Here is a 24,794-nt window from a genome sequence, read left to right as displayed (position 1 = left end):
CTGCGGCGCCGGCACCCCAGGTTCTAGTCCTGGTTGGGACACTAGGTACTAGTCCCGGTTGCTCCTCTTCCAGTCTAGCTCTCTGCTGTGGCCCGGAAGGCAGTGGAGGATGGCCCAGGTGCTTGGGTCCCTGCATCCATATGGGAGACCGGGAGGAAGCACGCCGGCTTCAGATCAGCGCAGCACCGGCCATAGTGGTCATTAGGGGAGTGAACCAACGGAAGGAAGACCTTTCTCTCTGTCTCTCTCTAACTCTACCTGTCAAAAAAAAAAAAAAAAAAAAAAAAGTTCAACCACTTAAACATTCAGTACAGATTTTTCCAAAAAGCCCTAGTGAGAGATAGTCAAGTGCCTTACTTTGATATGATATAAATAACAAAATTATTTTGATCTCCCATTCTAGGAATTCCAACAAGAAAGATATATTAATCTGCCATGACTTCTTTTTCCTACTAAAACTAGACTCTGAGGGGGTGGGTGTTTGATATAATGGTTAAAATACTGCCTGGGACACCTATACCCTATATCAGAGGACCTGGATTTGAGTCTTAGCTCTACTCCCAATTACAGCCTCTGCTAATGCACGCCCTGGGAGGCAGCAAGTGATGGCTCAAGTATGCCTGTCCCTGTCACCATCAGGAGAGATCCAGTTTGAGTTCCCAGCTCCTATCTTTGGCTTGGCCTAGCCCCAGCTGTTGTGGGTATCTGGGGATGAAACAGTAGATAGATCCATTTCTCTCTGCCTCTCAAACAAAAGAAAATTAAAACTAGACTGATTCTCACTGATCAATAATTCTCTTTCTAAATTAGTGGGTTCTCAACCTGGGTGATTCTGTCCCTAATTCCTCCAGATATCTGGCAATGAATGTCTGGAGGCGGTTTTGGTTGTCACAATTGGGGATGGAGAAAGGCAGGCTACTACTGTATCAAGGTAAGTAGAGGCCAGGAATGGTGCTAAACTTGCTATGATGCACAGAAGAGTCCTCCACAACAAAGAATGGTCCATCCTCAAGTGTCAAGTGCTAAAGCTGAGAAAGACTTGTACATCCCTAGTCTCACAGGCAAAATTTACCTCATGGAGACTAATCTCACTGCTTCATAATTTCAGTTAGAAAAAAACCCATGCTGCATTTTCTAATCCTTATTTTACGTACTCCCCATGCTTGGATTCCTAGAGCAACATTAAGGCTACAGGAGCAAAGGAGACCTGAAACACACCAATTATGACAAACTTCAACATCTTGTTCCTTCTAGGTGTTTCTGCTAGAGACAGTAGGCATTTACTTTGCAAGCCTGATAAGGGTGCAAGTGATGATGAATGGACATTGTCTCTTCTAACAGAGAAAGAAGAAAATAAAAAGGACTGACATGCTTCCTAGGCAACAGAATATTATGGATATTCTTAAAAAAATTGAGCCTGGAATCTGGACTATATCTGATAGGTCCCTGAAGACTTCACAAAGACTATAGTTAATGTTCTAGAATTCTAGGGCCCAGTATACCTGTAAGTACTGACTTAGTCCAACTAGGAAGACTCTCCAACATATGGTAAAAAAAAAAGAGCAACATGCATAGCATGCTATGGTTGTTGTATAAGAGGAGGAAAATGCATAGTAAGTTTGTGTGTAAAAAGGTAACTACTTTAAAGGAAACACTGTACAAAAAAATTGATATTGGTCACCTTCAACTGAAATGGGTTTCTGCAGGGGCAGGGAAAGTAGGAGAGTGCTGCTATACTTTTTGAATTCTGAAACATTAAAAAAAAAAAATCAATCAATAAAATGCCAGTGAATCTTTTACAGCTAATAAATATTTAGTATGACTTTTATTTCTATATATAGAAAACCCTAACACATCAAATTCTGTTAGGCAGAGAGGACTGAGATTGAAAAATAATTATTAAAAACAGGAGGAGTGGGGGAGGGTATTTGGCGCATGGTTAAGGTGCTGTTTGGGATGCCTGCATCCCATACCAGGGTGCCTGGGTTCAAGTCCCGGCTCTGTGTCCACTTCCAGCTCCCTGCTAACCCGGGGGGGGGGGGGGCAGCAAATGTTGGCTCAAGTACATGGGTCCCTGCAACCCACATGGGAAACTTGGGTTGAGTTTTGGGCTCCTGGCTTTGAACTGGCCCAGCTCTGGCTGTGTGGGCATTTGGAGAGTAAACCAGCAGAAGGAAGTACTCTGACTCTCTCTCTGCCTTTCAAATAAATAACAGTAATAAAAATAGAGGGAACCCAGCCTCAACGACACATTTCAATCTATTTTGAGAATGTTTCAGGAGTCATTTGGTTTCTCAGATGAGTACCTTTCACAAACAATTCACTAAAGAAAAAAGAACGCTATAAGCTTGCACAGTCCTTTTTCTTTTTTTAAGCCCAAGGTGCCTATATGTAAGTCACAGGCAAGGCACCAGAGCAATGTTTTTCTTTTTTTTTTTTTTTTGGGGGGGGGGGGTGGGGGACAGAAATCCTACCAAGGTGAGAGCAATTTATAACACTAACACATAAAACAAATAAAAAGATTGTGCTTAGTAGAGGCAGAACAGAGAATCTGTTTTGACTTCTCCTTTTGTCTAGCTCAAGTACAGTGGAAAATCCTAAGGCTCCATAAAACTCAAGAAAACATTTAGCATACTTGAGTTAACATTTACTGAACAATTTTTATGTGCCAAAACACTGTTTCTAAGTGCTTTATGTGAATTAATTCATTTTATCTTGACAACATTCCTGTAAGGTAGGTATTATTATCACCTTCAGTTTCCATACAAGGAAAGAGATAGGTAATTATGGCAGGACAGTTAAAAGCATGGACTCTAGTAATCTAACTTCTGCAGTTTTTTTAATTTTTTTTTATTTTTGACAGGCACAGTGGACAGTGAGAGAGACACAGAGAGAAAGGTCTTCCTTTTTGCCGTTGGTTCACCCTCCAATGGCTGCCACGGCTGGCGCGCTGCAGCCGGCGCACCGCGCTGATCCGATGGCAGGAGCCAGGTGCTTCTCCTGGTCTCCCATGGGGTGCAGGGCCCAAGGACTTGGGCCATCCTCCACTGCACTCCCGGGCCACAGCAGAGAGCTGGCCTGGAAGAGGGGTAACCAGGACAGGATTGGTGCCCCAACCGGGACTAGAACCCGGTGTGTTGGCGCCGCAAGGCGGAGGATTAGCCTAGTGAGCCGCGGCGCCGGCACTTCTGCAGTTTAAAACCTGGCTCTACCACTTAATAGTTGTAGAATTTTTTTTTGAAGGTTTATTTACTTTATTTGAAAGGCAGAGTAACAGAGAGAGAGTGAGAGTGATTGTCCATTTGCTGGTTTACCCCCCAAAAGGCCACAACGGCCAGAGCTGGGCCAGGCCAAAGCCAGGAGCTTCCTTCGGGTCTCCCACATAGGTGCTGAGGCCGAAGCACCTGGGCCATCTTCCCTTGCCTTCCCAGGCACACCAGCAGGGAGCTGGATTGGAAGTGGAGTAGCTAGAATCGAAACTGGCACCCATATGGGATGCCAGTGTCCCAGGAAGCGGCTTAACCTGCTATGCCACAGTACCAGCCCCAACAGTTGCAGGATTTTAAGCAAGTTACTAAAACTTTGTATGTGTTCCTTCATTTGTAAAATTGAAATAATGGTAGTAGCTACAGATAAGATTGTCAGAAGGATTAAATTACTTATAAATACCAGTTTATTGCTACTGCCAAATCTACCAAATTTACACAGCTACAAATAAGAGCTGGTGGGCTGGTGCTGTAGCATAGAGGTAAAGCCGCTGCCTGGGGTGCTGACATCCCATATGAGCACTGGTTTGATTTTTTTTTTTTTTTTTTTTTTGACAGGCAGAGTGGACAGAGAGAGAGAGAGAGAGAGACAGAGAGAAAGGTCTTCCTTTTTGCCGTTGGTTCACCCTCCAATGGCCGCTGCGGTAGGCGCGCTGCGGCCGGCGCACCGCGCTGATCCGATGGCAGGAGCCAGGTGCTTCTCCTGGTCTCCCATGGGGTGCAGGGCCCAAGGACTTGGGCCATCCTCCACTGCACTCCCTGGCCACAGCAGAGAGCTGGCCTGGAAGAGGGGCAACCGGGACAGGATCGGTGCCCCGACCGGGACTAGAACCCGGTGTGCCGGCGCCGCAAGGCGGAGGATTAGCCTACTAAGCCGCGGCACCGGCGAGCACTGGTTTGAGTCCCAGCTATTCCACTTTGTAACCAGCTTTCTGCTATGGCCTCAGAAAGCAGAAGAAAATGACCCAAGTCCTTGGGTCTCTGCACCCACGTGGGAGACCTGGAAGAAGCTCCTGGCTCCTGATCAGCGCAGCTCTGGCTGTTGCAGCATCTGGGGAGTGAACCAGCGGATGGAAGAATCTCTCTCTCTCTCTGCCTCTCTGTAACTCTGCCTTTCAAATAAATAAATAAATAAATAAATCTTAAAAAAAAAAAAAAAGACTGGCTTTTGAATCCAGGCAATCTGGAACTGTATTTCTACTTTTCTAGAAGGCAATCATCTAAAGCATTAGTTTAGAATTTTGGTAATGAAACAAAAATTTCCAAGTTCTTCTTTTATAAATAAATTTATAAACTCTTATGTTTATATAGATTTTACCTGTTAACTTGTCAAATGTACATTCTACCCTGACCATATTCCATTCTTTAAACATCTGAAACACAATTTGCAAAGCCTCTATCAAAGACTGTTTCCTGTGTATTTGTAACGCATTTAGGCAACATCCCTGCAAGGAAGCATCACTCTGGTTAGGAAGTCCAAGGGTGGCTCAGCTAACACTGCCCCAGCATAGCAATGTAAGAGTCGAGCTGTCTATTTTTTTTTTTTTTAAGTTTTATTCATTTATTTTGAGAGGTAGAGTTAAAGACAGAGAGAGGGAGAGAGAGGTCCTCCATCCTCTAGTTCACACTCCAAATGGCCACAGCGGCTGGTGCTGGGCGGATCTGAAAAGCAGGAGCCAGGAGCTTCTTCTGGGTCTCCCACGCGAGTGCAGGGACCCATGGACTGGGGCTACCTTCTATTGCTTTCCCAGGCCATAGCAGAGAGCTGGATGGGAAGAGGAGCAGTCTGGACTTGAACCCACGCCACAAGCAGAGGCTTTAGCGCACTACGCCCCAGCGCAGGCCCAGCTGTCTATTCACACCTGGAGGACTCAAGCAGGGAGCAGAGCAGTAGGAGAATTCTGGAAATCTAGGCAGTTCTTGTCTGTATCACCTTTCCCGAGGAAGGTCAGTTAAAACACACCTTCACTGGAAGCACACCACAATTCAATGCACACTGCTCTGGAGGTTAGCCACGACCTGGCTTCCTTTATGCAGTAGTTTTCTATTGCTGCTGTTAACAAATTACCACAAATTTAGTGGTGGTAACACAACACAAATTTATCCTCTTACACTTCCACTCTTCAGAAATCAGAACCTAAAGCATTAGTAAGGTTACACTCTTATGAAAGGAGAGAGCTTCTTTTCTCACATTTTCCAGCTTCTGGGGGCTTCTTGGCTCCCGGCTTCCCTTTAACTTCAAATTCTGCCATGGTGTTTTTCTTACCTTTCATCATTCTGACACTGACTCTGCCGTCTCCCTCTTCCATCTTTTAAGGACTCTTGTAATTACCCTGTGCTGAGCCGGGTACCCGGCTAACGGGCTGCCCTCTTTTAAGGTCAGCTTAGTTCCACCTGAACCCTCCAGCTTCCCTTTATCATGGGTTCGAGGGATCAGGCCTTGGACATATTTGGGAAAACAATTATCCTGTTTTGCATACCTTTGTTGGTTCAAATAATTCGAGGTCCATTCATTCAATGAGGTCATTTTATCACTACATTTTAGTCTCTGGTAGGCTCTAAAGCATCCACAAAAGGACAGAACACTATCTTACTTGTTTATACTTAGCTGACAATTCAGGAGTCAGTGTAGTTACTGAAAGCTACTTGAATGCAGACTTTAACTTTTCTAGACATTGGTATTCTGGAATTCCATTTTTGGAAGCACACTCAGTTATGTTGCTGATGAGAAATTTGATTATGAAAGCAATGTGATATGGTGAAAAAAGTAGAAGATCAAATTATTGGATTTCTCTGAGCCCAGGCTTCTCATCCATAAAATGGAGATACGATTCCCTATCTTAAAGGGTTGCTTATTATAATGATTAAACAAAAACACTTATTCTCTCTTTTCTTCTAAAGTTGAGTATAGTTTTACTGAACTGTACGTCATTTCAAAGCAAAAGTAGTTGAGGATGTCAATTCATTACATGAATTTAACTTTTTATTTATGTATTTCACTGTAGCGCTGTGACAACAAAATGACATCTACGTAGCCGAGCATACATACATCAACAGGAAGCTGTAACTTTTCATTACACCACTGCCACAATACTTAGCTTTTTGTTGGAGACATAAGCAACACACGCTCCCTTTCTCTTCTGATATTTAAATAACATTCTTTCAGTATTTCCATGACCTGTTTTGCATTAGATTACAAAAGCACATGGAAGACATGTTACACAGTCCCTGCTCGCAAATAAAAAAACTGTTGGAAGTGTGATATACTTGCATACACGAAGAATTAAAGGGAGATCAGTGTAAACTTAAGTGCAGTCTCTGAAAAGACTTAGGCAAAGTAAATACGCAGTTAAGTAATTAAGGCTGACTTCCTCTGTATCTTAATAAAACAACAAACAAAATCTGACCCATAAATTCCAAGGAGGATATTTAGGATTCGCTACTTAAATTTCAGAGCTTAAATGGGCTTTTGAGATCAGTGAATATAGGAGTGATTTTTGAATTATGCCCTAAACCCCTACGGGTCCACAGATGTGAAAGAAAAACCCAAGCAGACCCTTCCCCAAAATTATTCTGCTTTACCCTAAAAACTACTATATTCTATGAACTTCGGGGTATCTGCAGATATTAATAGTCCATATTTCTCCTGAACCCCATCAAGAAAAGTCAGTGCAGAATTTTGAGAAACAAATAGTAGCCACAGAAATCTGACAGGCCTAGCGTCGCATTCTTCTGTTAAGGATTTGGAAGGATATAACACAAACTACCAATTACACCCACAAGCCTTATCAACACCAAGTGTAAGCGATAACGTGGAAATGCTTCCCTGCGCCTACTTTATACTAATTATCTTATTTCACGCATCAACCTGAAGGTACATTTGGAGCTTACTAATTTCTGCGGTCAGTTTTTGATAAGGAGAGAAGAAAAACCCCACGCTTAAGGAGTCGCAGGATACAGACTCCGGAACGCATGGTCTCTTCACCCTCCAACATCAGGCTGCCTAAAGAGGTTGAAGCCCGAAGGGCACAAAAACGTCGCGTCCTGGCAGTGGTTCGGAATGCCAGACACTCAGCAACGACAGACACCGAACGGTCGCGCCGCTTCTCCCTTGGGTCCCAGCTCCGCCACCCCGAGCCCGGGAGAAAGCCCCCCCAGGAGGGGCGCCGTCCGCCGGCCTCACTCCCCACCCCCGCGGCTTCGGAGCTCCGTTCCTTTCCCGTGCCGGCACGTCGCCTTACCGTGAACCGAGGACCAGCATGCCGCCTGCGGGGACCGGCGGGGACCGGCACACACCGTCAACCGCCACCGGCTCCAAAGCGCCAGCCCCGCAACTGCGAAGAAGCTCAGGTGGTACGGCAGGAAGCTACTCAACGCGCAGCCGCCGCGGCCTCCACCCGCCGGCCAGCAGAGGGGCGCCGGGCTGCCCGCCACCCGCTCAGCGCGGCCCGCGGGCGGCCAGAGAAAGCGGGCCGCGACGCCGCGGCGCCGCGCCCAGGGAACTAGGTAGTGGTAGGGCTCTGGCTGGCTGTCGGGGAATTCCAGTAATAACGGCAAGCTCTCGCCGCTTTCGCCTGTCCTTTCCTCGCCCGCCCTTGCAGCTGACAGGAATGGAACAGTCCCGCGGCGGGGATTGTGGGAGGCGCACGCGCACGGGGTGGAGAGTGGGGGGGGGCGAGGAGGCGGCGGCGGCGGCGGCGGCAGCGGCCGTGGCGGCGGTTGGTGGCCGTGGGGGCGGGGAAGGGGGGGGAGGAAAGAAGAGGAGGTGGAGGAGGAGGAGGAGGAGGAGGAGGCTTGGGCTCGCGCCGCCGAAGGTACGCGTGAGGGCCTGCGCCACAGCCGGCTTGACAGGGGCCGAGAGGGAAAGGCGGACCGCGCGAGGAGGCGCCGCTGAGCGATCGCGTACGGGCTGGCGGGAGCGCGGGGCGGCCGAAGGTGGTGGTTGGTGGGAGCAGCGAGCGACGAGTCCGGATAGACTCGTACGCGTGCCGGAGGGCGTGCGCGCTCCGCGGCCGGAATCGGGTGGGGAGGGGGAGGGAGGGCGAGAGCGCGAGGAGGGAGGAGTGGGAGGCGGGGGGGCACGAGGCGCCCTTCGCTCCCTCCTCCCGCGGAGCTGCCGCCGCCGCTGCCGCTCTGCCGCCGCCGCCGCTCCCGCCGCCATTTTGGGTTCGCTTTGCGGAGGGGGAGACGATCCCCGTCTCGGTTGCGGGACCCGCCTCCCCTCAGTTTCCCCGCTTTAGCCCTACGCCTTTCCCTTCTCTCTCGCATTTCCGCCAGTCCGCTTAGCCGCTGGCCGCCTCCTGACAAGCGGGAGGGATCCGCTGTGGACCAAGGGAAGCGGAGGCGCCTGGCGGCCACCCCCTCTTCCCCACTTCCCTGCACTCTCATCGCTCTCGGCCTCGGCCTCTGACACGGTGAGTAGAACGGATCGGGCAGGCCTTGGGGCCTAAGTACGCTCTCCGCGACTCAGTCCTTGGCTTCCTGGGAGCTACTGTCATCTCCCCGGACCTGGACCTCCGGGAGAGCGGCGGTAAGGATGGGGGAGGGGAGAGCAGGGAAGGGGATCCTGAGCTTACCGGGAAGTCCCTTCAGGCGGGGGGTGAAGGGGTGTCCCTGACAGGCGGGCTCCTGGCTTGGGGGAGGGGGCGGGAAAGTAAGCGAGTGGAGGAGGAGGAGTCAGCTGTGCCCCTGACAGGTTATAGTTTGCGTCCGGAGGCAGGATCGGAGCATCTCCCGTAGTCGTCCGAAGTGTGTGTGTGTGGAAGGGATGGAAGTGGCGTGGAACTGCTCTTCGGAGGGTGGTTTACCTGTGTGACAGCTCCGTGGTGTCCCTGACACGCTGAACTCTGTGTAGGGACGACAGGACGATTTCCGTGTTAGAAGTTTCAGAAATGTCACTGGTTGGTTTGTGCACGGCAAGAGGTGTTTTGGTCTAGAAGACAGATGATCTGTTGGTGTGGAACGGCCGTGTGTGTGTGTGTGTGAGTGTGTGTGTGCAAGCATGGAAAGTGTTTCCGAAGAGTTTGCCTGGTTTGTGGAAGTGTAATGGAATTCCCCTTGTGAGTTGCTTGTTTCTAAAATACGTGCTGTTGTGGTCTCTGCCGGTTGATTCATGTGGATTTCAGGGATTGGAAGCGCTTGATTGCTTGTTGGGTAACAGCAGTAGTGGTAGTATTCTAGAAAATCTAGCAAGTGCAAAGGGTCTTCAGAAACCTTGTGGAAAATGCGTGTTTGGAAGAAAGCATGATTTCAAACATTTTTGCACGGAGAGAAACATCTTGTAATTCTGTTTTCCCATGAACTTTTTGAAATACCTTGGCATGTTTGGGTCAGAGAGGGGAAGAAACTTGGCATAGCCACTTGTGGTTGTAAGAATAGTTTGTGCCTTTGAACAGAGTGAATTGTAGAAGATGTGAAGGCCCACAACATCTTCAACAGAGTGATTGCTACGAGGCTATAAAGAATGGGTGGCTTTTTTTGTTGGTAGGGGTTTCTGTTAACACCTTGTAACAGAATAAAGCTTTTCTATTCTGAATGCTCTTCCATTTCTTCATGACCCTAAGTCTCTGAAAATGGGAGGGTAGATATTTTCTCCCATTTTACCAAATAGGGAAGTGAAGCATAAAAGGATAACTTTCCCAAGGTCACATGTTAGATTGATGACAAAGTTGGGAGTATAACTACTACTAATCCAGTAGAATGTTCGCCGTACCATGGTGCCTCAGGAAATCCCTTTCAGCAAATCCGAGTGTGTTGAAAAGATAGGGGCATATGGTTGTATTTGGGAGACCAATTTGTTAGACACGTGTGTGGAATGTAGGTTGTCTCTGCCAATCTGACCTACCTGATATTTGTATCATGACTGTATTGTGTTTATAAGGGAAGCAGAGTATTTTTCACAGTCAGCTTGTATGTTTGCGGGAAAGAAGGCTTTTACAACCTAACTTGTACCAGAGAAGCTGTATGGGCGCTGACAGCCTGTCTGTCTGAGGGAGAATTCTCTCATTCATTCAGCAGATATTTATTGTATACCTATTTAGTGAGTGATCCCTTCCTCTGAGGTGAGAATAATCAAAATATCACTGTTAAAATAGCCTGGGTGCATGTGAGGGAGAGTTGTTTTGACAGTCATATGTAGTTGTGTTAAGTTGAGTGAGACAAACAAGTCAGGGTGGAATTGAGACCAGAAAACCTTCCTTAAGAATCTGTTCAGGGGCTGGCGCCGTAGCGCACTAGGTTAATCCTCTGCCTGAGGCGCCAGCATCCCATATGGGCACCAGTTCTAGTCCCGGTTGCTCCTCTTCCAGTCCAGCTCTCTGCTGTGGCCTGAGATAGCAGTGGAAGATGACCCAGGTGCTTGGGCCCCTGCACCCATGTGGGAGACCAGGAGGAAGCTCCTGGCTCCTGGCTCAGTGCAGTTCCGGCCATTGTGGCCATTTGGGAAGTGAACCAATGGAAGGAAGACCTCGCTCACTTGCTCTCTCTCTCTCTCTCACTCACTCACTGTCTGTAACTCTACCTGTCAAATAAATAAAAATAAAATCTTTAAAAAAAAATCTGTTCAATTGGGAGGGAATTTAGGTCTTTCAGACAATTAAGTATGGAAAGGTGTAGAACATAGGAGTATTTAAGAATCTAATGGGGTGGCCAGTTTGTGGTAGAGCATGCCTTCTTTGGCATTTTCTTTTGGCATTTATGAGTATATTGTTTTGGGATCTGGGAATTATTAATATATGTGCCTGTGGATATTGAAACTTCTTGGCTGGGCTGAAGGATTCTTCGAAAGACTAATTTTATAGTAAGGATCCCCTCTATGGATATGAGGGAAGGATGCCTAAACTGAGCCAGCTGACTGCATTCCTCTGGAAAATGGACTATTTCTCGATATGCTAGATTAGTAGTTCCTAAAAGTTTTTTTGGGTCTCTTATCCTTCTGAGAATCTAATAAAAAACAGGTTGGGCCCCCACATTAGAAAATTAGCATAAAAGGCACAGTCCCAAGAATTGTGCATAATGTTGCAAGAACTTAACCTGAAATGAAATTGAACCAGTTTATATTTATATCTTGTTACACAACCTTTTAAATTTTGTTTTAAGGTAGACATGTTGGTATGAGTTCAAGAGAGTCTGTGACAGTATTTGAACATGTTGATGATAAATAGAACTTTAGGATCTGTGTTTTTAATTTATCTTTTTTTTTTTTTTAAATTTATTTACTTTTTTGAAGGGCAGAGTTTGAAGGGGAGACAGAGAGGGATCTTCTGTCTGCCGGCTCATTCCCTAAATGGCTGCAACTGCTGTAGCCAGGATCCTGGAACTCCCATCTAGGTCTCCCATGTGGGAGCCGGGACCCAAAGACTTGGGCCACTGCTTTCCCTGGGCATGTTAGCAGGGAGCTGGATGGAATGGGCTCTGAACAGGCCCTGACTGCAACCAGCATCCAGATAGGATGCAGGCATCACAGGCGGAGGCCTGACCTGCTGCGCCACAATACCAGCCTCTAACTTACCTTTTTATTCTTTGCAGACTTTTTCAGTATAAGTACATCATTCTGAATCAGGTGATAAGGGGTCACAGTGTAGCACAAGTATATATGGCTTTATTTTTTCTCAGCGTACTTTATTTTTAAATTCTTGGGAAGTGACTTCTGTTTTTTTTCAGTTTTGCATTGGGACAGAGGTGGTTTGAAGCTTATTTCTTAGAGTTTAGCTTAGTTATAACGAATATTGAGTTAATCCCTTATAGAAGACAGATAAAATGAAGGGCCTCTGTAGCTGAAGAGATTCTGATTCAATTGCATCTATGAATTGTATGATGATAGGGACTCTCAAAAAGGTCTAGAAGGAGGGAAGAGTATCCCTAGAAGTTGAGATTTCATGACTTAATTGCAAGAAGTTTTTGTTATTATTTATGCTTGGAAAGTTGTAATATCTTCATACTCCATATGCAGCTTTGTGGCTAAAAAATGTTTCAGTGTTATCTGGTGATTTGTGTAAAACAACTGTCTAGTTTGAAAGAGGCAAACATTGATTGAATTTCTTATCTTGATTTGTCTTTTTGTTTTGTTTAAAAGTATGACCTTTGTTTATTTTATTTGAGAGAGTGAAGCAGAGACAGAGACATACCTCCCACTTGCTGGTTCATTTCCTAAATGCTTAGACTGACTGGGACCTGGGTGGAAGCTGGGAGCCTGGATCTCCATCTGGGTCTCCCATGTGGGTGGCAGGGACACAAATAGTTGAGCTATAATCTTTTGCCTCACGGATTGCACATTGGTAGGAAGCTGGAATTAGGAATAGGGCTGGAACTGAACCAGGCTCTCTGATATGCTATGCAGGCATCCCAGACCAGGGGGCTTCCTAACTGCTGAACCAAACACCCGCATCTTCATCTTGATTTGTTGTGTACAAAGGTCTTAATGTCATTTTTCAGCATACGGACATCTAGAAAACCTTTCTGGGGTGAAATCTAGTAACTGTTTGACAGACTACCCATAATCTAGTATTGGGGATTAAAAGTAATGACTGTATAGTTGAAGAGTAAGAAAGTTGGGCCAGCATTGTGATACTGCAGGTTAAGCTGTGCTTGTGATGCTGGCTTTTCATATCAGTGCTGCTTTGAGTCACGGCTACTCTACTTCTGATCAGCTTCCTTCTAATGTGCCGGCACGGTTTGCTGAAGATTACCCAAGTACTTTGGTCCCTGCTACCCATATGGAAGACCAAAATGGAGTTCCTGGCTCCTGGCTCCTGGCTTGACCTGACTCCTACCTGGCTATTGTAGCCATCTGGCGAGTGAACCTGTAGATTGAAGATCTTTCTCTCGTCTCTTCCTCTCTCTTTCTCTGCCTTTCAAATAAGTAAATGAGTAGACCAATCTTTTTTTTTTTAAAAAAAAAAAAAAAGGCAAGAAATTCATGGTGGTGCTGTGGCTCACTTGGCTAATCCTCCACCTCCGGCGCTGGTGCCCTGGGTTCTAGTCCCAGTTGGGGTGCCAGGTTCTAGTCCTGGTTGCTCCTCTTCCAGTCCAGTTCTCTGCTGTGGCCTAGGAAGGCAGTGGAGGATGGCCCAAGTGCTTGGACCCTGCACCCGCGTGGGAGACCAGGAGGAAGCATCTGGCTCCTGGCTTCAGATCAATGCAGCGCACCGGCCGTAGTGGCCATTTGGGGGTGAACCAGTGGAGGGAAGGCCTTTCTCTCTGTCTCTCTCTCTCTCTCACTGTCTAACTCTCCTTGTTAAAAAAAAAAAAAAGCAAGAAATTCAGAAAGGTATTTTAATAGGACAGGTTGCAGGATTCAATAAGATAATGGAGAGATCGTATGGAAAATGGTGTCTCATTATTAGCATGACACTAGTATAAGAACGTCATTTTGCCTGTGCAGTGGTGAAGTAGGTTAAGCCTCCACCTGTGGCACCAGCATCTCATATGGGCACCAGTTCGAATCCCAGGTGTTCCACTTTTTTTTTTTTTTTTTTTGACAGAGTGGATAGTGAGAGAGAGAGACAGAGAGACAGAAAGGTCTTCCTTTTTGCCATTGGTTCACCCTCCAATGGCCGCTGCGGCCAGCGCATATCGCTGATCAGGAGCCAGGAGCTTTTCCTGGTCTCCCATGCGGGTGCAGGGCCCAAGGACTTGGGCCATCCTCCACTGCACTCCCGGGCCATAGCAGAGAGCCGGACTGGAAGAGGAGCAACCGGGACAGAACCGGCGCCACAACAGGCACTAGAACCCGGTGTGCTGGCGCCGCAAGGCGAACCTTTCTCTCTGTCTCTCTCTCTCTCTCTCACTGTCCACTCTGCCTGTAAAAAAAAAAAAAAAGTCTTCTGTGTTGTAGGTGATGGTCTTCAGTTAAATAATTTCATGTTGTTATTTGAATTATGGGCCCAGGTCTTTTGAAGCGCCAGCCCCTGTTTTTGTATTTTAAAATTCATTTTTTTATGGGGCTGGCGCTATGGTGCAGTGGGTTAAAGCCCGGGCTGCAGCGCTGGCATCCCATATGGGTGCTGGTTCAGGTCCCAGCTGCTCCTCTTCCATTCAGCTCTCTGCTGTGGCCTGGGATAGCAGTAGAGATGGCCCAAGTCCTTGGACCCCTGCACCTGCAAGAGAGACCTGAAGGAGGCTCCTGGCTCCTGACTTCTGGCTTCACACCAGCTTTGGCTGTTGTTATTTGGGGAGTGAACCAGCGGAATGGAAGACCTCTCTTTCTTTGGCTCTACTTCTCTCTGTAATTCCTCTTTCAAAATAATAAATAAAAATAATTTAAAAATTCATTTTTTAAGGGCTGGTGCTGTAGCTTAGCATGTAAATGTCACCACCTGCAGTGCCAGTGTCTCACGGGCGCCAGTTTGAGTCCAGGCTGTTCCATTTTTGATCCAGCTCTCTGCTATGGCCTGGGAAAGCAGTAGTCCTTGGGCCCCTGCACCCGCGTGGGAGACCTGGAAGAAGCTCCTGGCTCCTGACTTTGGATCGGCTCAGCTCCGGTCGTTGCAGCCATTTGGGGAGTGAACCAGTGGATGGAAGACCTCTTTCTTTTGCCTCTGTCTTTCTGTAACTCTACTTTTCAAATAAATAAAATAAATCTTCCAAAAAAATTCATTTTTTTAAACACTTTTTAAATTTATTTTTATTTATTTAATTTTTTGACAGGCAGAGTGGATAGTGAGAGAGAGAGACAGAGAGAAAGGTCTTTTTGCCGTTGGTTCACCCTCAATGGCCGCTGAGGCCGGCGCATCGCGCTGATCCAAAGCCAGGAGCCAGGTGCTTCTCCTGGTCTCCCATGTGGGTGCAGGGCCCAAGGACTTGGGCCATCCTCCACTGCCTTCCCGGGCCATAGCAGAGAGCTGGCCTGGAAGAGGGGCAACCGGAATAGAATCCGGCGCCCCGACCGGGACTAGAACCCAGTGTGCTGGCACCGCAGGTGGAGGATTAGCCTGTTAAGCCATGGCGCCGGCCCAACAAAATTCATTTTTAAAAAAGTTTATTTGAAAGGCAGAGTGAAGGAGTATCAGAGAGGGAGAGAGGGAAAGATCTTCTGATCTGTAGTCCTCAAATGACTGTAACAGCTGGAGCTGAGCTAGGCCAAAGTCAGGAGCTAGAAACTTCATCTGGGTCTCACATGGGTGGGAAGAACCCATTTGCTTGTCTCCCAGGTGCACTTTTGCAGGAAGCTGGATTTGAAGTAGAGCTGAAACTTGATTCTAGGTACATTGATATGGTATATGGGTATCTAACCCACTGTGCCACACAGCTGGCCCCTATTTCATGTTTTAAAAATCACTTTTTAAATAATTGCCTCATTGGGAATGTTAATGAAAGAATGTCATGTTAAACCAATATAATGAAAATATTATGGCAGAAATTTAACTTATTATTTCAGAATTGTATTTCCTTTATTTAATTTGTAACTTTTTCATCTTTAAAGAATTTGAAATTTTATTTTTGGCATTAATTGTGTTTTGTTTTCATAGTTGTTAGTCATTTGCTTTCAGATGTATGCATGTTGATGGCGGGATTTTATTTCTTTTTCATTGAATTTTGTTCATTATTTAAATGTGGCAAATTTCAACCGTATACAAAAATTAAGAGAGTAGTATAATGAGGCCTCATGTACTAAACATCCCATCCAGCTTCTTTTTTTTTTTTTTTTTTTTTTTTTTTTTTTGATAGGCAGAGTGGACAGTGAGAGAGAAAGAGACAGAGAGAAAGGTCTTCCTTTGCCATTGGTTCACCCTCCAATGGCCACCGCGGCCGGCACGCTGTGGCCAGTGCATTGCGCTGATCAGAAGCCAGGAGCCAGGTGCTTCTCCTGGTCTCCCATGGGGTGCAGGGCCCAAGGACTTGGGCCATCCTCCATGGCGCTCCTGGGCCATAGCAGAGAGCTGGCCTGGAAGAGGGGCAACAGGGACAGAATCCGGCCCCTGACCGGGACTAGAACCTGGTGTGCCGGCGCCGCAGGTGGAGGATTAGCCTATTGAGCCGCGGCGCCGGCCAACATCCAGCTTCAACCGTTATCACCACACTTTCATCTTACTGTACCTGCACATATTAGCCTCTGTCTCTACTCACATTCTGGTTATTTTGAAGTAAATCTTCCAGATGTATTTCATCCATGAGTATTTCAGTTTATGCATTCTTTTCACATAGTAAAGTTTACAGAATTTGAAAAACTATCTGGGGGCCTGTGTTGTGGTGGCATAGTGGGTTAAGCTGCTGCCTGCAACTCTGGAATTCCATATGAGTAGAAGTCCTGCAAGGCTGTTCTTCTGATCCAGCTTCCTGCTGATGGCCTGGAAGGGCAGTGGATGATGACCCAAGTCCTTGGGCCTCTGCTCTCATGTGGGACATCTGGATGAAGCTCTTGGCTCCTGGCTTTGGCCTGGCCCAGACCTGGCTGTTGTGGCCATTTGGGAAGTGAACCAGCCAATGGAGATCTCTACCTCTTTGTCTCTTCCTCTCTCTCTTGTAACTCTGCCTTCGAAATAAATTAAAAAAAAAAAAAATCTTTAAAAAAAAATTGTGATGATAATAGTTGAAACTAAACTACTTATAGGCTGGTGCCGTGGCTTAACAGGTCCTCCACCTGCGGCGCCGGCACACCGGGTTCTAGTCCCGGTTGGGGCGCCGGATTCTATCCTGGTTGCCCCTCTTCCAGGCCAGCTCTCTGCTATGGCTCAGGAAGGCAGTGGAGGATGGCCCAAGTCCTTGGGCCCTGCACCCACATGGGAGACCAGGAGAAGCACCTGGCTCCTGGCTTCGGATCAGCGAGATGCGCCGGCTGCAGCGGCCATTGGAGGGTGAACCAATGGCAAAAAGGAAGACCTTTCTGTCTCTCTGTCTCTCTCTCTCTCACTATCCACTCTGCCTGTCAAAAAAAAAAAAAAAAAAAAAAGGAAAGAAAGAAAGAAACTAAACTACTTATTACTAGCTATTCCTACATTAGTTGTCTAGTTGTCTATAGGAAATTTCCTCTTCCAACTAAGAAGAAATGAGGTGATGGAAATTTGTATTATTGCTTTTAGATATTTGCATTGAAAAAAATTAGAACAGTTCCTATGTTAGTCAGAAAAACTTAAACTTTCTTCATTTCTTACAGTTTTTAGTTTTGTTTAGTCATAGTGCCAAGATGTGAAAAACATTCTGATTTTTAGTTCTACTTGATTTTCTGGAGGTTTCCATTCACCACAAAGAAATTAGCAGACACTGGCGATGTTCAACAAGAGCTGAAATGGGTCTAAAAGCAGTTATTTTGCACATTGTTCTGAACTTTGAAATTATAATTGTGGATTTTCTATATGGGTATTTGAAGATCTTGACCACTGCTTTATGTTAGTACCTAAATATAAACCATGTCACATAGCATGGTTATCATGATGAGTAGAAACATCGTAGAAAAACAAAATAAATGCCGCTTTTTTTAAAAAAAAAAGATTTATTTTTATTTATTTGAAAGGCAGAGTTGGAGAGAACTTCCATCTGCTGGTTCACTCTCCAAATTGCTGCAATGGTTGCAGCTAGGTCAGGTCAAAGCCAGAAGCTTCATCCAGATCTCCCAGTGGGTGCAAGGGCACAAGGACTTGGGCCATCTTCTGATGCCCACGCCATTAGAGGAGCTGTTTCAGAAGTGGGGCAGCCAGGACAAGAACCTGCATCCATATGGGATTGTGTGCATTGCAGGCAGCAGCTTAACCCTTTACACTTCAACACTAGCCCCTGCTGTTTAGTTTTGAGGATATATCAAGAATATAGAGATTTTTGGGCTGGTGCCGTAGCTCACTTGGCTAATCCTCTGCCTGCGGTGCCGAAATCCTATATGGGTGCTGGGTTCTAGTCCCGGTTGCTCCTCTTCCAGTCCAGCTCTCTGCTGTGGCCCGGGAAGGCAGTGGAGGATGGCCCAAGTGCTTGGGCCCTGCACCCCATGGGAGATCAGGAAGAAGCACCTGGCTCCTGGCTTCAGATCGGTGCAGCGCCGGCCGTAGCGACCATTTGGGGGGTGAACCAACAGAAGGAGGACCTTTCTCTTTGTCTCTTCCTCTTAATGTCTGTAACTCTGTCAAAATATGTAAGTAAATAAATCCTTTAAGAAAAAAGAATATAGAGATTTTTAAGTGATTGCTAATAAAGTTTAGATATATATTCTACCTTCCAAAAAGGCTAACAATTATGTTATAGCTTAGGTAAATGTAAGTCCCAACAATGTTGATAGTATATCTTATAGGGGCTGGCATTGTGGCGTAGTGGGTAAAACCACCGCCTGTAGTGCCGGCATCCCGTATGGGCACCAGTTCCAGTGCCAGCTCTGCTCCACTTCCAATCCAGCTCCCTGCTAATGCACCTGAGAAAGCAGCAGAAGATGGTCCAAGTCCTTGGTCCCCTGCACCCACACCGGAGACCTGGAAGAAGCTCCTGGCTCCTGGAAGAACTCTCTCTCTCTCTCTCTCTGACTCTGCCTTTCAAATAAATAAATAAATCTTAAGAAAGAAAAAGTACATCTTATAGGCTCCACTGCCACCCCCTCTACTCCCCTCCCCCCCCCCCCAGTAAATAAGTAAAAAATCTTTGACTTAATTTTTCTGGTTCTACATTTTGTTCAGTCTGTTTTCCACACTTGATATCATTCTTCTTATTCAGTTTTATTTACCCTAAAACCACAGAAGGATAGTGTGTTAAATTTTAAAGTAGCTATATCATGGTTTCTTGGTATAAATGCCATTTTTTTCAAAGATTTATTTTATTTATTTGAAGGAGTTACAAAGAAAGATAGAGACAGAGAGGTCTTCCATCTGCTGGTTCATTCCCCAAATGGCTGCAACAACCGGAGCTGAGCTGATCCGAAGTCAGGAATCAGAAGCTTCTTCCGGGTCTCCCATGCGGGTGCAGGGGCCCAAGGACTTGGGCCATCTTCTACTGCTTTCCCAGGCCATAGCAGAGAGCTGGATTGAAGAGGAGCAGCTGGGACTAGAACCAGTGCCCATATGGGATGCTGGTGCTTCAAGCCATGGCTTTAACCCTCTGCGCCACAGTGCTGGCCCCTAAAGGCCATTTTTGAAATGTGGAGAAGTCATTCCTTAAGATAAGATTTCTTTTTTTCTTTTTTTTTTTTGACAGGCAGAGTGGACAGTGAGAGATAGAGACAGAGAGAAAGGTCTTTCTTTGCCGTTGGTTCACCCTCCAATGGCCGCCGCGGCCTGCGCACTGCGCTGATCCGAAGGCAGGAGCCAAGTGCTTCTCCTGGTCTCCCATGGGGTGCAGGGCCCAAGCACTTGGGCCATCCTCCACTGCCCTCCCGGGCCATAGCAGACAGCTGGCCTGGAAGAGGGGCAACTGGGACAGAATCCGGCGCCCCGACGGGGACTAGAACCTGGTGTGCCGGTGCCGCTAGGCGGAGGATTAGCCTGTTGAGCCACAGTGCCGGCCTAAGATAAGATTTCTTAAATTCAGCACTGCTGAAAATGAAAGCTCCAAATTCATATCTGCTGACATAAGCCAAACAAGAGCTGAATGGAAGGAATTTACAATATCGTCTTTGAAAGAAGAAACTGATAACTGTGACAGTTAAGAAAATGTGTGCGGATCAAACATGTAATGATTACTGGGTGAAATTATGTATAGTCTGCGGATCATCAAAAAAGATTGGAAGATAAAATCTCAAGAGGTTTCATCGTTTAGATGTAGAAATTCAAAGAAAAAAAACAATCATTTTTTTAAGTCATGAATTAAAGATTTAAGTTAAATGTGTGAGTATGTGTTAATGTTTTTAATTTTAAGGGAAAAAACTGAGAGGCAGGTATTTAGCTGAGCAATTAACACAGTGGTTAAGATGCCACATTGGAGTACCCGGGTTTGATTCCTGGCCCCAGTTCCTAACACCCTGTTATTGCATACCTAAGGAATCAGCAGTGATGGCTCAAATAACTGGGTTCTTGCCACCTATGTGGGAGACTTGGATCCATTTCCTGGCTTCTGGCATTATCCTGGACTAGCCCTGGCTGTTGTAGGAGTTAAGGAGTAAACCAGTGGATTAGAGTTAGCTCTCAGCCTCCACATTGCTGTATTTCCACTCAATTGTTAAAAATCCCAAATAGTGATCATGCACTCTGAAATTTGATTAACTAGGCTCAGTTTCCAGTTGTCTAAGTTATTACTGATTACTTGAGCATACTTAATGTTTTTGGTTTCCTTGAGTATTGATGGTGATGATATTTATAGCATAGAAATGTTTGTGATTATATGAGATAATGTATGTTAAGTGCTTAGCATAATGTATGTCTTGCAGCTAGTACATAATGCGTGTTTGCTATTTTATTTATTTTTATTTCACAAAATGAATTTTTAGCAAAGTAAATTATCTCTCCCATATGTATTTTTATAGGTAGTAAAATAAGTAATGTACTTTTTGTTTTTGTTTTTGTTTTTTTTTTTTTTGACAGGCAGAGTGGATAGTGAGAGAGAGAGACAGAGAGACAGAAAGGTCTTCCTTTTTGCCATTGGTTCACCCTCCAATGGCCGCTGCAGCCGGGGCATCATGCTGATCTGAAGCCAGGAGCCAGGTGCTTCCCTTGGTCTCCCATGCGGGTGCAGGGCCCAAGGACTGGGGCCATCCTCCACTGCCCTCCCGGGCCACAGCAGAGAGCTGGCCTGGAAGAGGGGCAACCGGGATAGAATCCGGCGCCCCAACCGGGACTAGAACCTGGTGTGCCAGCACCGCAAGTCGGAGGATTAGCCTGTTAAGCCATGGCGCCGACCGTAATGTACATTTTTGAAAGTGTATAGAAACTATTTTCTTGCATGAGTATATGTTTCCCCTAAGTCCCAATTTTCTTACATGTATGATTTTTTTCTTTAAATTCCAATATTTTGAGCATGCTATTTTTCTTATTTTCCTCATGTATGAATTCCAATTTTGCCTGTTTCTACTTAACTCCAGCTTAGGCTTTTGTGTTTGGCTTTTTATCTTTTTACCTTCTTCCCACACCAAGGATTTGTTGCCAGGGTGAACAGGAATATATCTTACTGCATGAATTTTGCTTGGGTTGTCTTTGATCTAAATTGGGTTGGTAATGACAATTCTCTTGTTAAAACTGATTAGTGTTCCCTTTGTTTTTTAAAAGTCCAGTGTATTTTTCTTAAGCTAAACCCATCTCTTTTACTAAATCAAATAATTTGATTCAGAAAAAAAGGCTAAGATGTGTTTATTGTGTGTGCTTGTTACGCGCCTAGGAAGCAGGATTCAGTGCTGAACAAAATAAAGTCCTTGCTGTATTAGCTTAGAACTTTGTATTTTGGGCATTTCCCTTTTTTCTTTCTAGTATGAGGTCTTTTGGTACTGTTGGAACCTACTGCTATCTTTTATATTACATGTGATTTGAACAAGCCTTCTGTTCATAAGGTAGATTGGAGATTCCTGAAGGAATGTCTTGGGAGATGATTGTTTTTAAGCAGAGCAAATCGATTATGAGGCACATATCCTTTTTTGAACACTCCTTAAACTGTGTGCCTGTATTTTATCCAGACAATCCATTGAATAGTTAGTCTTTTGAAATAGCAACAGGTTAAATTCTCCTACAGAGTCAAAAACCAATGTTCTGCCATTTGTGCCTTTTAACAAGCAATATTCCTTCACTTAACACTTATCAATTGTGTGCTTTATGCTAAGTACTGTTTTAAGTGTGGGGAATATAGTGGCTTTATACCTTATGTAAAAGATCATTGTCCTTTGATGCTTACTTTCTAGTAAGAAAAATAGTAAATAATTATATTGTTTTGGTCCTAAGTGTTGTGAAGTAAATGTAAACAAGATAAGGCAAGCCGGCCATTTGGGGAGTGAACCAGTGGATGGAAGATCTCTCTCTCTGCCTCTGCCTCTCTGTAGCTCTGTCTTTCAAATAAATGAATAAATCTTTTAAAAAAAAGTTACTTGGCCGGCGCCGCGGCTCACTAGGCTAATCCTCCGCCTTGCGGCGCCGGCACATTGGGTTCTAGTCCCAGTCGGGGCACCGATCCTGTCCCGGTTGCCCCTCTTCCAGGCCAGCTCTCTGCTGTGGCCAGGGAGTGCAGTGGAAGATGGCCCAAGTCCTTGGGCCCTGCACCCCATGGGAGACCAGGAGAAGCACCTGGCTCCTGCCATTGGATCAGCGCGCCTACCGCGGCGGCCATTAGAGGGTGAACCAACGGCAAAAGGAAGACCTTTCTCTCTGTCTCTCTCTCACTATCCACTCTGCCTGTCAAAAAAAAAAAAAAAAAAAAGTTAAAAAAAGTTACTTGATCTAATACATATACTTCTATTTATGTATTTTATTTATTTGAAAGTCAGAGAAGAATCAGAGCTTCTACCCACTGATGTACTCCCCAAATGGCTACAGTAGCCAGGGCTGGGCCAAGCCAAAGCAGGGAGCCTAGAACTCCATTTGAATCTTTCACATGGGTGGCAGGGGCCCCAGTACTTGGGCCATCTGCTGCTGCTTTCCCAGGAGCATTAGCAGGGAGATGGATTATAAGCAGAACAGTCACGCCTTGACAGACACTCATGAGATGCCAGCACGGCAAGTGGTGGCTTAACCCACTATCCCATGATGTTGGCCCCATTAATGCATATGCTTTTAAAGACGAGTAATACAACCAGCGTGACCCTTTAGGAGGCTATAGTAATAGTTGAGTCAAGAGATGATTGTGAGGTTGTACCTAGGATTTTAATAGGGAGGTAGATTTGGGATATATTTTGAAGGAAGTCAAACTGAAAGTTGCTAAGGGGTTAGATGTAGGATCTGAGTGAAAGAGTAGTAGTCAAGGATAACTGCAGTAATGACATGAGCAGTTGTGTGCCTCTTACTGAAGTAAGAAGTGCTGTGGGAGAAGTAGAAGCAAGTTGTGGGGAGTGCAGAAATTTGTGAATTTTGTTTGGATATATTAACTGACACTTCTATTAAGTGTCCTTTTTAAAAAGTTTTATTTATTTTCATTTTATTTGAACGAGTGGGATGTTCTATCTGCTAGTTCACTCCCAAATGGCTGCAACAGCACCAGGGTGGGTTTCGGCTGAAGCCAGGAGCTAGATACTCCATCCAGGTCTTCCATATGGGTACCAGGGACCACATACTTGAACCATCATTTCCTGCTTCTTAGGGTGCACAAGAGCAGGGAGCTGGATCAGAAGCAGAGTAGCAGGGGCTAGAACCAGGCACTCTGATATGAGATGCAGATGTTCCAGGAGGCGTCGTGAACTGTTTTGCTGCACACTTGCCCCTCTATTAAGTGTTTAAGATTGAGAGACTGAGTAGTAAGTTGAATGTCTCAGTCTTTTTATTTATTTATTTATTTTATTTATTTAAAAGAGATACAGAAAGAGGTAGAAGCAGAGAGAGAGAGAGAGAGAGAGAGACAGAGGTCTTCTATCTGCTGGTTCACTCCCCAGATGACTGCAACAGCCAGAGCTTAGCTGATCTGAAGCCAGAAGCCAGGAGCTTCTTCCAGGTCTCCCACGTGGGTGCAGGGGCCCAAGGACTTGGGCCATCCTCCACTGCTTTCCCTGGCCATAGCAGAGAGCTGGATTGGAAATGGAGAAGCTAGGACTCGAATCGGCACCCATATGGGATGCCAACGCTGCAGGTGGCAGCTTAACCCACTACACCACAGCACCGGCCCTTGATGTGTAAGTCTGGAAGCCAAGACAAATAGAAATTTAGGAGTCGATCACTGTAGTGATGCCATGTGGAACTGTGGGAGTTGGTGAGATTATAAGAGAGTGAATGTAGACAGAAAATAGATGAAGTTCTTGGTCTGAGTTAAGTGGTGTTCTTGACACTTTGAGAAATGTATCAAGAACGCCACAATTAAAAGAGAATCTTGAGGCTGGCGCTGTGGCATAGCAGGTAAAGCTGCCGCCTGCAGTGCCAGCATCTCATATGGGTGCTGGTTCGAATCCTGGCTGCTCTACTTCAGTCCAGCTTTCTGCTTGGCCTGGGAAAGCAGTAGAGGATGGCCCAAGTCCTTGGGCCCCTGCACCCACGTGGGAGACCCGCAAGAAGCTCCTAGCTCTTGGCTTTGGATCTGCCCAGCTCCAGCCGTTGTGGCCAGTTGCAGAGTGAACCAGCGGATGGAAGACCTCTTTCTTTCTCTGCAACTCCACCTTTCAAATAAATAAATCTTAAAAAAAAAAAAAAAAAGAATCTGATAATCATAGAAGCAGTACCTTTATACCTTATGTATAAAACCTACCAGGTACTAACAAGTTAAGATATAGAAAAAAAGGTAAAATGGTTAGTGAACAAATGACTGTTCTTTAAAAAATTTTATTTACTTAATTTATTTTGAAGACATAGAGACAGAGACCTCCCATCTGCTAGTTTACCCTGCCACCCCTCCAAATCCTGGCAACAAACCAGGCTTGGGCCAGGCTGAAGCTGGAGCTGGGAACCTGATCCGGTCACCTGTGTTGGTGGCAGAGGTCTAACTATATGGAGCAAGTCTTGCTGCTTCACAGTGTGTTCATTAGCATCATGCTGAAATCAGGAGGAGAGCTGGAACTGAAACCTA

General features: G+C 45.8%; 2 protein-coding genes across 9 annotated transcripts in view; one reads left to right on the top strand and one right to left on the bottom strand.

Annotated features, from left to right (window-relative positions):
- Positions 1–7,657, bottom strand: part of DAP3 (death associated protein 3) — a 43,597-nt gene extending 35,940 nt beyond the window's left edge. For both annotated transcript variants that reach the window (XM_062192446.1, XM_062192448.1), the window contains exon 1: positions 7,508–7,657. In XM_062192446.1, the coding sequence (XP_062048430.1) occupies positions 7,508–7,527 (20 nt within the window). In that variant the 5' untranslated portion in view covers positions 7,528–7,657. The remainder of the gene's footprint in view (positions 1–7,507) is intronic.
- Positions 7,658–8,017: 360 nt separating this feature from the next.
- Positions 8,018–24,794, top strand: part of ASH1L (ASH1 like histone lysine methyltransferase) — a 236,081-nt gene continuing 219,304 nt past the window's right edge. For 5 of the 7 annotated variants that reach the window (XM_062192443.1, XM_062192444.1, XM_062192439.1 and 2 more), the window contains exon 1: positions 8,404–8,680. The gene's annotated coding sequence lies outside the window, so the exon portion shown is untranslated. Of the gene's footprint in view, positions 8,081–8,403; positions 8,681–8,716; positions 8,797–24,794 lie in introns of those variants that run through there. The other 2 variants (XM_062192440.1, XM_062192441.1) reach the window with 2 other exon arrangements.

This window comes from Lepus europaeus, chromosome 5 (genome assembly GCF_033115175.1).
Source record: "Lepus europaeus isolate LE1 chromosome 5, mLepTim1.pri, whole genome shotgun sequence".
NCBI lineage: Eukaryota > Metazoa > Chordata > Mammalia > Lagomorpha > Leporidae > Lepus > Lepus europaeus.
The sequence above is the reverse complement of the archived record's forward strand: the minus strand, read 5'-3'. Positions and strand labels throughout refer to the sequence as shown.